The sequence below is a fragment of the Melopsittacus undulatus genome, chromosome 11 (assembly GCF_012275295.1).
Source record: "Melopsittacus undulatus isolate bMelUnd1 chromosome 11, bMelUnd1.mat.Z, whole genome shotgun sequence".
Taxonomy (NCBI): domain Eukaryota; kingdom Metazoa; phylum Chordata; class Aves; order Psittaciformes; family Psittaculidae; genus Melopsittacus; species Melopsittacus undulatus.
The window spans coordinates 15,075,776-15,088,065 of NC_047537.1; the positions used below are offsets into that span (position 1 = coordinate 15,075,776).

Genomic DNA, 12,290 nt, shown 5'->3' on the forward strand with positions numbered 1-12,290 from the left:
ATATATGTATAGGCATTGTCACTGTTATTTAGACTTATTATTCACACAGGGGTAATAAAACAACATCTTCTGTCAGAAGCAGGGTCCTATTTTTCTGTCCTGAAAGAGAAAATCCTGACTCAAAGCAAACCTTTGATGAAGCAAGCAGCAGTAAGATAGGACAGGCGCACAAAGATGCTTTGAGCAGGAAGGTTTATTAGCTGCTGCATAACAAGAGCGGCAACAATGGTATTAAAGAGGGACTGCATTTAGCATGGAGAGAAACCTTCATGCCTTGGGGTACAGGACAAAACAGATGCCTGTTTGGAAGAAGCTGGTACTTGGGCAGGTTCTTGTCAGAGGGGTACCTGGTCCTGGGGCATGGGATACCGTCTGCTGTCAGAGCTGGTGAATTAAACAAACAGGACAATTGCTTTCATCTTGTCTGGGCAATTTTCAAAGTAAATGTCTCTGTAAAATTAATGGGGAACTGAGAAGAAAAAAAAAAGCTTCTTTGCATTCTAGGTTGAGCAACAGTTGAGTCCCTGCTTCCTTAAAAATGATCTGCCACCTGCTACTAATTTCCTTCTTTGTTACGAAAGCCATTGACTGCCTGAAGGAAAGGGGGAGAAGAAGCTGTTAAGATGCACTTTACATAGAGCAAATGAGAACACAAATAGCAGGGGATGTGTGTTTTAATGAGGGAAAAGAGGCATTGATCAGTTTACTGCTGCACTAGGGGCTGGTCCCAAAACACGGTGAGCACCCGGAGCTCCTCGTGGCACCACAGGACCTGAGGATGCTCATTGTCTGTGGAACAGCAGGAGGCTGGGCACAGCACTGGTGACAGGCACCCTGCCCGTGTCCTCATCACCCCCTTCCCTTGCACAGGTGATGCTGCTTGCAGGAGAGGCTCAGTTTTCCTTTGGCACACACACCCTATGTTCATTTAGGTCTTTCCCTGCTTACCTTAAGGGCCGCAGCGTCCTCAGTAGCCTCAAAACCCGCAGCATTCCCAGGATTTTCGTGCCGCTGTCTGACACCATTGAGACCAGAATGTCGATGACGGAGATGAGAACCAGCACCCCATCCAGCACGTTCCAGCTGCTTTTCAAGTAGGCTTTCTCCCCAAAACACAAGCCTAGTGCCACCACCTGCCCGGACACCAAGTTGCAACAAATTATGACTACTGCATCCAATATATTTCTTCCTGTTAGCAACCTGCTGAGAATGCAGTATTTACAGATGCAAGTTTGTGAGTCCATTTGCTTCCCAATATAGAAGCCTAATTAAACAAATCAACAAAGTGTTATACTGTGTGAATTACAAAAATACCTCTGCAGAAACATCCCAGATTGTCCCTTACAGCTGATGTATTTTTAATGCAGCTAAATGTAGCTGCACAAAACTGTTCCCGTTTAGCTTAGGCATAAAAAGTTTGATCATAATTTATTCCTGTAGAATGCTGGAGCAAAGGTTCAGAGTGGCTGACCCAAGCAATCATTTATGAGCTTTGCAAATAAAGAAACTAGAGAAACTTTCCAAAGAAAGAGCAATTGTTCTGCAAAATGATTATGAATTACACAAGAGAGATTTACAGCAATGGGTTTCTGAGCCTCCTGCCTCAAATCCAGCAAAGTGTTTCAACGTGCTTAATTTTAAGTCTCACCCTCCTCAGGAAAGCACATAGCTGCTTAGGTTGTTGAGGACAATTGGTTGTTGAAGACAATGGGTCTTACATGCATGGTTGAACTTAAGCATGTACTCAAGAGCTTTGCTGAATAGGAAAGGATTGCTGAATTGAAGCATCCCATTGCTTGTATAATGGTGTAAATCAAAAGCAACTTCACTGAAATTGTTCTGATGTAAAACGTGCTCAGAATAAGGCATGTGGTAGGTATTTGAATACAATGCAGAAGAGGAAAATATACACCTCACTGGTAGCTGATAGACCTACAGGTTTTGTGAGTCCACAGTAATAAAATATCAGTACTATAATACAGGCACACTTATCCTCCACCTTCATTTACCTTAACTGTCATCTCAGTCAGGAAGATAACTGTAAAGATGTAATTGGAGAGTGTTAGGAAAATCCGTTCCTAAGGAAAAGAAAATGAGAGACAATATCTTATAGCCTGCTCTCTGCAGCTGTACATCTTCCTGTGCATATTTGGGTGGTTTCTAACTGTTTCCCAGCTTCTGCACTGAAACAAGTTTTGGACTGTTTGCTCACAAAGGGGAGAATCCTTAGAGAATCCTTAGAAAACATTTGGACAATCCCACTTGGGAGGATTCAGCACAGCCAGTGCCCGAGGCTGTGTCAGCACCATGGACAGGGGCACCGACCAGCAACTGCCCCAAAATCCATCCCCTTTTTCCCCCAAATCCCCCCATCTACCCCCAAATTCACACCCCCCTCCAGCATAAACAGGGAGGACTCATCCCCTTGGAATATGCTTGACAAATCTCTACCTGCCCCTCACCTGCGGACGTCACCGCACAGTGCAAATATCACTGAGCTCCCAATTCTAGAGATTGAGTCAACATCCAAGTGGCTGTGCTGCAAGGCAAGCAGGACCCATGGGATGCTGAGGCTCAGCTGGCATCAGTCATCACAGCTCCACTGAAGCCAGCAAAGCTCTGGGGGGTTATGCCAGCTGAGACCTGCCCCCAAAAGGTTGATTATCCTGCTCAAAGCCACAGGTTAGACATGGCTTGAAGCCCAACAGTCTCATCTCCCAGTCCCCTGTGTTATCCACCAGACCATGTAGTCCTCACTGCCACCAATCTGCAATAGCAGCTAGTGATTACAGATGGGACCATGGACTGGTTCCCTATCTGTAGTTAGCAGAAACCTTTCTTTTTAATGATGATCATGAAATAAATTACACTTTTCCCTAATCCCTAAACAATCTCTGATTGCCTGTACTGAGAAATGGACAGCAGAAAGCTGAGGCTGGAGGAAAGACGATATGTGTGCATGTATGAATGTATGCATACAATTGATCCAGCCCCAGTTCTGCTAATAACAATTTTGGATTTATTTCTGCTGCTCCCCACAGAGCAGTCCTGCAGGAGATGCAGATCTTGCTCAAAATGAGATGCAATTTAAACAAGACAAAACACCTTGGCAACTCTCTCGCTTGCCAGATCATGATTTACTGAAAGTGACTCAGGAACCACAGAGTAGCTTGTTTCCATCCAGGGTCCATAATTAATTAGGTCCTAGACCTTCACTGTGATTGTGGGAGCTGTGATAGGAAACATCTCTGGCTGTTAGCTGACTGCCACACAAAAGACTGCTGTAGAGGGGTAGGCGACATGCAGGAGAAAGAGGGTAGGGACCCGCTTGTGGAGCTGGAGATAAAACAGTAATTGCATAGAGGAGAGACTGAGGATATTACATTCCTCTCTGGCAAGCTCGTGGCTATTTTGAAGGATAATCTCCCCGGCCCATGTCGTGCACTCTGCAATGGGGAGTGCATGTTGGCTAGCAACAACATCCCCCGCTCTGATAAGCCAGCTAAAACTGGGACAGGGAAGGGAACTCGCTTGAAGGAGCTGGAAAATCCACAGCTCGGGGAAGCAAAGTACAATTATTTCAAACAACTCAAGCTAAACTAACTCTCTCAGTTTCCAGATGAGAGCTCCCTCAGTGCAGGCAGGGCCTGCGCACTCCTCCTGGCTCCCCTGCTCCTGCCCCACAGCTCAGCATCTCCCATCTCCTCTCTACTGCTCCCAGGCTGCAGTCCAGCTCTGGATGATCCAGTTTGGTTCCCTTCATTATAACCTGATGCTGATCAATCTCACACCAGTTGTCTCTGCACTCCTGCAATGCAGGGGGAAACCATATCCTCCCCCTCTCATATATGAGGCTTTTATGCTACACCTCTTTGCTGTGAACTCCTCAGATTCATGTCACACCATTCCCTTCATCCCCGTGTAGCTACAGTTCCTTTCGGAGCCAGTCTTAGTAAAAGGTAGCTCTCTGAGGACAAAGCAAGGGGCTCCAAAGAAGCATTTGGGATTTCATAGGACATTCCCAGGGTGCCCCATCTAGGGAACAGCAGGGTGATTTGTTCCTGCTAGATCAGCTGGTAGGGAGTCCTGCTCTGTTCTTGCAGCTGCGAGTCAGTGTACCACGACTGCACGATAACCAAAAGAAAAGGATTTAGGGGAAGGACCACTGGGCAAGCTATTACAGTAAGGAGGACTACTACGGAGAGCTTAAAATAGGCAGAGAGCAGCCAAGGCTCCAGTTTAAGGTCTTACACTGAAGATCCACAAAAATGAACAGCCTGACACGCCTACATCAACAAAACAGGATTCTATGTGATATGAGCAGTCTTTTGCAATACATCAGCAAGAACCCAGGGTATCTCTGAGCCACAAACTATGCTAAAATAAAAGAGCAATAGGATTCTGCCCCTCTGATTGATGGATGTTGATGCTGTGAAGGTCTGGTTTGAGAAATCCTTATGTAGTCCATTAAACAAAATTGGTTGGGGGAAATGGCATCACAGTGCATGTATCAATTCACGTTTTTGTGTCACAACAAAGCTGATACACAAAGGAGAGAGAAGAATATGAAATGAACAGCTTCTCCCATTGCTTTTGCACCACACATACGTGCCGGTGGAGAACAGATGGAAGAAACGAACATTGTGTTGAGAGAGGAAAAGTGTTTGAAGGTTTATCAGAGAAGGAAACAGAGACAGATGTCATGCTTATGTGCTAAAACCTTGATTGTACTTGCAGAAATGGGATATTCGATCTACTGCAGGCCATGAGATCTGCTTTTATACGCTGACAGGGCACTGGATAGGGACCAGGACAGCTGCTGTACCTTATTCAAAGGATACACAGGGGGTGCTAATAACTTCCCATTTAAGAAGAGAAAGGAAGTGAGACCAAGTGCACAGCAGTGAGGTCGAAGCCATGGGTGTTGGCTCCACAAGGAGCACAAGAAAACGTTAACCTCAGAAACTCACGGCACTGTGAGGCTCGATTTTGGGTCGTTCCATGGCAATGGTAATGCAGTTCAGGAAAATGATCACCAAGACGATATGATCAAACATCTTGTGTGTGATGATTTTATTGCACATCAGACGGAATCTGCCGAGAAAGGAAAAAGAGAAAACAAAAAAGAGGGCACAGAGACCAGCTGTTAATGCTCAGCTGGATGGGGAGGAACACAGCACCTCTGTGCATGGCAGGGGAGTCCAGCGCTCCGTTTGCAAAGCAGATGAGCTACAATCTCCCAATCCCCTCCCTGGCAGAGCCACACCTTGTAGGCAGATCGGGGTATGAATAGGAAAGGATCTGAGCTACAGAACTGGGCCATTAACTTCAAGCCCTGGTAACATTACAGTGGGCTTTGGGTCACTTGAAACAGAGCAGCTGCTTCCATTATTTGGATACATGTCCAGGTTCGGATGTGACACCCTACCTGCTCCATAGTGCTCAGGTTTAGCTTAAATAAAGGAAGGAATACTCCCAGCAAGCCTGTGAGGGTTGAGCACACATGGGACAAAGGGATAGAAGCTATTTATTGTGACAGATGGCTGTACACTGACCCAGGATTTATAATACGGAATTACATTTCCCAAAGTCTGTTTCTGAAAATCTCTCTAATCTTTGTGTGAATGAACTCCAATGCTGTCCGGGGCCATCAGCTCTAACATGGGAAACCTGTACTGAGCGTGGGTGCATGTCCAGAGGAACATGTAGGAGAGCATGGAGCCCACTCAGCACCAGCACGGGTGGGCTTTGGGAAGGGAAGAGCTGGGGACCTGCAGGGAAAGGGAGAGGGAAGGAGGAAGTCTAGGCTGAGAGGTAGGTCTAGAAGGTCTAGGAACTTCCTTTGCTGTGTTGTAAGTGTGCAGTGGGGCAAATTCAGATTCCTCTGCCTAACCAGCACCTCTCCCCCTTACTTCAAACTCACCATGCTCCATCAAGTGAAAAGCTTGCAGAGCACTAGCATCATCAATGAAGGAAATGATGAACTTGATAAAGCTGCAGCCATGCCCTGTGCTATGGGTCTTTCCTGGATACTCCTATCCTGTGTGACCCTGATCTAGTGCTGGAGTAGGGAAAGGGCTGGGAGTTTTGTAGAGAGAAGCAGAGCAAAACACTGTAACAAGGACATCCATGCCCAGAACCACCTAAGCTCAGCTGCCTTACCTTGAGTGAGGAGGGAAGATGTAGATGGACCAGGAATCTCTCTCTTTGCAGCAGGTCGGGAGCCGTGCCCGTACCCATGCCTTCATGCGGTCCTTTTTGCTCTAGGCAGAAAACGTAGAGCAGAATAGGAGGGACAGTTAAACAGAGAGAACTGTTAAAACAATAGAATCCCACACTTCCAAGTGAAGGAATAGGGGCAGGTTTTCACTGAACACAGATATCCAAGTGTTCAGCAAAGCTGAAATACAAAGTTCTCCCCACCAAAAAGGACCCCTTTGGTTGGGTGAAGGAGCTTTGGCAGGCAGGTGAGGGCTGTGCTGGCGCTGTGATCTCACAGGGATTCATCTTGCTTCTTCCTCCGCACAGTAATTGCATCTGGCACACAGCCAAGAGGACAAACATGATAAATACACCCCTTGCCCAGAGGACTGAACCCTTTCCAAAATAACCTGCTCTGGTCATCATCAGTCCCTCCAGATGCTCATCAGATGCTTACCTGAATCTTCTAAGGGTTTTTAGGGTATTTTTTTGGGGGGGCGGGGGGTTGTTGTCTAGGGTATTTTTAAGGGTACAGAATATTTATGTCAGAGGTTATAAAGGGAGTAGAGGGAAGGAGTCCTGCTGCTTCCTAGGCTAACCCCTATGTCCCTGAACCACTGGAAAGCTGAAGAAATCATCTGGGACCTGAGTTTTTCTCCAGGAACACAATGGTGAGCATCTGCCTCTCATTCAGCATGAACAGATCAGATGGGAGATTATAAAGCCAGAAGGGAACTCTGTGGCCAGGCTGACCTTCTGCATGAACACGGGCCATTCGACTCCTGCAAATTAATTCCTACTTGAAGCCACGGCGTATCCCCAGCCACAGAGATTTATGCTTTAGATTGTCTCTAAGGTTATTTAAGGTCAGGAGGCTAGATTGTAAAAGCTTTAGCCAGGAGGTCAACTGAAGACATCAAGAATTGGATGCTGAGGGGAAACCTCATCCCAACTGTAACAGCCTCTGGATTAGGTTTGTCACCCTCTCATCCATAGGTCTCTGAGGCGAGGTCAGGATCTCTAATCCAATTGACACCGCAGTGCTAACACCTTCTGCATGGACAATCAGCAGAAGCCAGGCCAACACCTGGCCCACCATGCTGAGGCTTTCCCTTCCAAATCAAAGCACCAGATTATAAACCTGATGTGTGCAGTGATCACCACAGTGCTTTGGGTTTACAGATAAATAAAACCAAATCACTGCTCTTTCACTATCCTTATTTCTCTGCCACCACCAGGGCTTGAACCGGCATACACATGGGAATGCGGCTGCATGGGCTCTCTGAAGCTTCCTTCTGCAGATGCTCAGAGATGTGAGCATAAAGCACTGCATAGGAATCACCACTCACAGCCCAGGAGCACCAGGACCCCAGGGCTGAAGCACTTCTATTTATCTCACCCTGTAAACAGGGAGCAGGGATTTGTTTGGAGCCAAACTGTTAGCAATTGAAGGTACTCTGGACTGTAAAAATGGGATTTGTTAGGGTAATTGAGTGGAATGGGGGAAGTGCTTTCTGTTCCTCTATGCACTCAGCCAGGGGTCTCATTAGCAATGGGTAATAACTGGTGTAATGTCCGTTTTAATGAAAGCACTTGGTGACAACCTGAACCCTTCATAAAATGAAAACCACCTTGTAAAAATAACAAGAAAAGTCTGAATAACAATAAAAGGCAAGAGCTTTCTGCCCCTCTCCTTTAGCTTGCCTGTTCTTCCCTCACCTCTGTGCCATAGCACACCAGTAGGTTTTGGCCACGTCTTGGCTCTTTTCACATCGCTCTTCCAACTCCAAGCAAGGAGTCAGAACTGTTCCCTTCTCTCTAAACTGTATTTAATAGCGTATGCATCCTTGGGGTTGTGTTATCCCTTCAAGCAGCCTAGTTAGTTTAATCATCCATAGATTTAACAAAGGTAAATAATGGGTAAAGATCAAGTGTCTGCTCAAAGTTGTGGTGAGAACAGTGATTGCTGCCCCTGCCTCTGGACATGGAGTAATAGCTGCGACTCAGTCCAATTCATTTTGCAAGTTGGAAGGTTTCCAGAAGTATCTATTATTCAAAGCAGTTCTGGTATTTATCATGGGGATTTGTAGTGAATAGTAATGCGTCAGCAGCACAGAATGCTTCTTTATATTCCTTTTGTCCAATTCTAATGCCAAAGATATTTTGGGGTTTGGCTAATTGTTGCAGCTTGCAGTTCATGGGCTAAATCAGATAACAAAGGCAAAAAGTGATCTTCCATCATGTCTCTCTATTCAGCATGGTAGAGTGAGGGCAAGCACAAGGGTTTGGCTGGGGCCAGCTCAGCCAGGGTGCAGCCCGTCTGCTCTGTATGGGGTCAAGTACATCCACGGAAATCTAAAGGCAAAGGAATTATTCCAGATTTCCACCAGTGGAACAACGCAGTTCAGTTAATTTGAGCCAAATGTAAGATATTTGTGAAATAAAACCTGAGCATTTCCAGCCTAAGTCCCATCAAATGCTTTCTCCACAAGGTCCAAGCACACATCGACTGCTTACAATCAGGCTGATTGCTGCTTAAGCCTGCATTATGTTCAAAGTGATCTATCAATTATGTGGTTTAAATCATATCTGTTTGTTCGTAAAACACACCTGGACAGGATGAATAAAGACGTGGGGGAAGAAAGGAGCTACCCCTTAATTCAGTTACTTAGAACTTAGGCAAAATCCCTCTGGATAAGACCACCCAAACTCCCACCACCACAAGCAGTCAGGGGCTAACAGGCAGCAGCCGTGCTGCCTTCACCTGGCAATGTGCTAACAGGGCCCTCTGATCCCACACCAAGGAGAGCTGCTGATAAATAGCTCTTTTTTTTCCCTAGGACTTTCAGATATTAATGTACTTCTGAGGGCAGGATGAAAGGCAGTTGACATTAAAAGATGACTGATGCACTCCTCAGAGTAAAGGGAGAGGCTTAGATTTATAAAAGATTTATTATGGAGAATAAGGGGGAACTGCTGAAAAATGCTCTGTGAACGGCAACAGACCTCCAGGCAAGCTGAAAGCTGCAAAGAGGCACTCAGGACCTGATTATTTAATATTAAATACAAAGCAGGGGCAGGAGGAGAGGGTTTAGGATGTGGCTGGACTGCATGCCATGGATATAGGCAGAGGGGAAAGGAATTGCCATTGCAATGTGCAATTGGGTTTTAGGGAGGAGGGGACACATTTGGTTGCAGATTCAATATTTTTTTCACTTTGTGCTCTGAGCACTCAGTAATTTAGGCAGAAAAGCACACAAAAGGATGCAAGAACCAGCAGATGTGAACAGCAAAGACCTTGCAGCAGATCCCTGATCTCGGTCCCAGCCACGTGAACCCCACCAGGCAGCAGATCTGCATTCAGGCAATGAAAAGTGCATTTCAGTCCCCTGATTTTATACTTCTGGGGCCTGATTCTGGCTGCTCGCAAGGATGTAAATTCAGCATAAACTCATTGAAAGCAGCAGAGCAGCACTAATATAATAGGAGCCTGGGAGATCCAAATGAAGCTTTTGCACTTCCTTTCATTTCTACGCAGAGGCAATCAAAACCAGGCAGCAAGGAGAGATGTGAAGCTTTGCTGCAGAAGGGCATATTTAGGATTACTTTGATCTGAATAACAGTCAAGTCCTTTTCTTCTTTTGTTTGGTGGGGGAGTTCTCAATTTTATTTTTTCCCATTTGAAAAATAATTACTTTTTTCCCCTGCCTTTGTCAAGGCTAATTTAGGGGAAAAGCATCCCCCAAAACGTCATGAGAATATCACAAAGGGAAGCTCCACAACCTGAGGGCTCATTTTGCTAATCTAAGCAATATTTTCCCATCCATCTGGTTTAGTGATTTGCAGTGAAGACATATTTTTACACATAGAGAAAAACACCAGCCAGCTGTGGATGTCCCAGTTGTGGCTTATGGGTGAGGGCACAATTTATTTACCCTCTTTTGCCTATTCTTTCCCTAAACATTTGCTTCTGGCCACTCCATGAGAGAGGTATGAGGGACCTTTGGTCTAACCTTACGCGGCTAGACCTTGGTATACAGCAGGCAATGTTTGGTTTAAACTAAAAGCAGCTGTTATAATAAAGATTAAAACCATGCATCTTGTTCAAGCTTATCTCCATCACTGGCTGGTGGGACAGGAGAGAAGGGACATGTCCCATCACACCATGTCCATCACAAGGGAGGCTGCTGTATTGTGAGCTTGTGGGGAATAGGAAAGAACCTGTGGGATGTTTGGACCAGATGAGCTGGAAAAAGGAGATGCTGGAGCATGAAAAAGAAATCCCTAGCTAGCAATAAGGAGCATGGGCTCTTGATTACTTTTAATTGTGCTTTTCCCAAAAATAATTACTACTCCTTTTCTCAAAAATTCAATTTATTTTATAGAGGTTAAAAACCAGGTTAAGACAATCAGCAAAAATCCCAGGCTGAGGATCCATGCTGGAGATGTAATGGGATAATGGCTTTTTTTAAAGGCGGTTCATGGCTGAGTGACTCCATCCTGCCAGCATCAACACTCTTCCTCCTCCTGTTCCTTCTCTGGAGTCACCTCTACCTTTCTCTCCCCTTCACATGCTCTGCATTCCATTTTCATGCAACAAACTCCATGAAATACAGTAAAATAATGCCCACAAGCACAGCTTTCCTGTTCTCAATACTGCCCTGGTTACCATCACATGGCTCTACCCAAAAGCCATCTGCTTCACCAACAGAAACAGTTACCCCTTGGGATAACACATTAGACTATCAGCCTTCTCAGCCTGAGAACAAGGTAAAGTGAAAAAGAAGTAACCCCAGAAGAGCAGGAAACAGCCCAAAACCATCCCATCCTGACACAGGTGTGACAGCCAGCACTTCGGGCATCCTGCTACCCAGATCAAGCCCCTCTCACCCAGCCATACAAAACACCTTGGAAAAGCAGACAAATTCCTCTTATTCCCTTAATACACAAGCATTCACATGGACAAAGAGCCAGGGACCTCTGTCCCTCCCTTTTGCTTGCAACCCTTTTAGTTAATATTTCCTAAACTGGCACTTTTCAGCCCCTAAAGACACACACTTATTGGTCTAATGCCTCTTTCATATGGAAATTAATGCAGAGCCTTGAACCCTGCCCTTTCCTTGCCTGTGGATGTCAACAGACATTGTCTGCTGCTGTGTGTGAGGGCAAAAAGCTGAATAATGGTTGGAGAGCAGGGAAAGTTACTCGGTTTGGGCTTTTCTTAAAGAAAAAATAAAACCAGGAAAGCATATCCAACCCAGACTATTGTATTGGATATGCTTCCAGGAGACAGCCTTTCCTCTGCACCTTTTAGTGGGAACTGGGGAGTTTTGTCCTGATCTCTCCATCATGAACCAGCTGATGATGCACTGAAATACTTAATATGATGACAACCGTGTTTCTGATGGCATTTACAGCCCAGAGACCTTCTGGTGTTCATCTGGGGCACTCAGTCTGGTGTGATGGTGATGGTGAGACCTAGTCCGTGCACAGGCCATTGCTTTGCACCCACTTATGCTCTCCTGAGATAGGTACAAGCATCACTGACAAGGAAAAAAAGGCCAAAATAATCACTTGGCATTGCCTTACCATGTTGCCTTCATCATCACCATCATCACAGTCCTGTCGGGGGTCATCCAGGTGGAGCTGGTGCAGCAGCAAACCCGGAGAGGTCTTCCCATTGCAGTCCTGGTGCTCGGAGGTGGTGGTTCGGCTGCTGTGCATGCTGCTGGTCCGGTACAGGGAAGGCACCTGCAGCGTATCCTGGAGGTCGAAGGAGCCTTTCGTTTCCAGCGACTCCATGCGCTGAGGCAAAGAGCCATTGAAGCTGCCGGCCCGGCTGGAGTGCTCCTCATCTGAGCTTTCCCCTTCCTCTGAGCTCTCCTGCCCTTCCCCGGAGAGGAGGGACCTGCGCTCGCCGCTCTGCCCGCGGCGCTTGAGGCTGGGGGCTCTGCCGATGCTGTTCCAGCTGGAGCGGCGGCTGTTCCAGCTGCTGCTGGCACGCCAGGGACTGTGCGGGGAGCTGCGGGCACTGGGCTGCGGGAAGGACAGGGAGAGCATCAGCCCCGTGCCACCCGCCCCGTGCTGCT

The 12,290-nt window shown here is 46.5% G+C and overlaps 1 protein-coding gene across 8 annotated transcripts in view; it reads right to left on the bottom strand.

Moving 5' to 3' along the window:
* Window positions 1–12,290, bottom strand: part of CACNA1G (calcium voltage-gated channel subunit alpha1 G) — a 147,823-nt gene that overhangs the window by 41,359 nt on the left and 94,174 nt on the right. For all 8 annotated transcript variants that reach the window (XM_034067728.1, XM_034067722.1, XM_034067729.1 and 5 more), the window contains exons 17-21: window positions 11,791–12,237; window positions 6,163–6,263; window positions 4,971–5,094; window positions 2,010–2,078; window positions 949–1,133 (exon numbers count right to left, since the gene is read on the bottom strand). In XM_034067728.1, coding sequence (XP_033923619.1) covers window positions 949–1,133; window positions 2,010–2,078; window positions 4,971–5,094; window positions 6,163–6,263; window positions 11,791–12,237 — 926 coding nt within the window. The remainder of the gene's footprint in view (window positions 1–948; window positions 1,134–2,009; window positions 2,079–4,970; window positions 5,095–6,162; window positions 6,264–11,790; window positions 12,238–12,290) is intronic.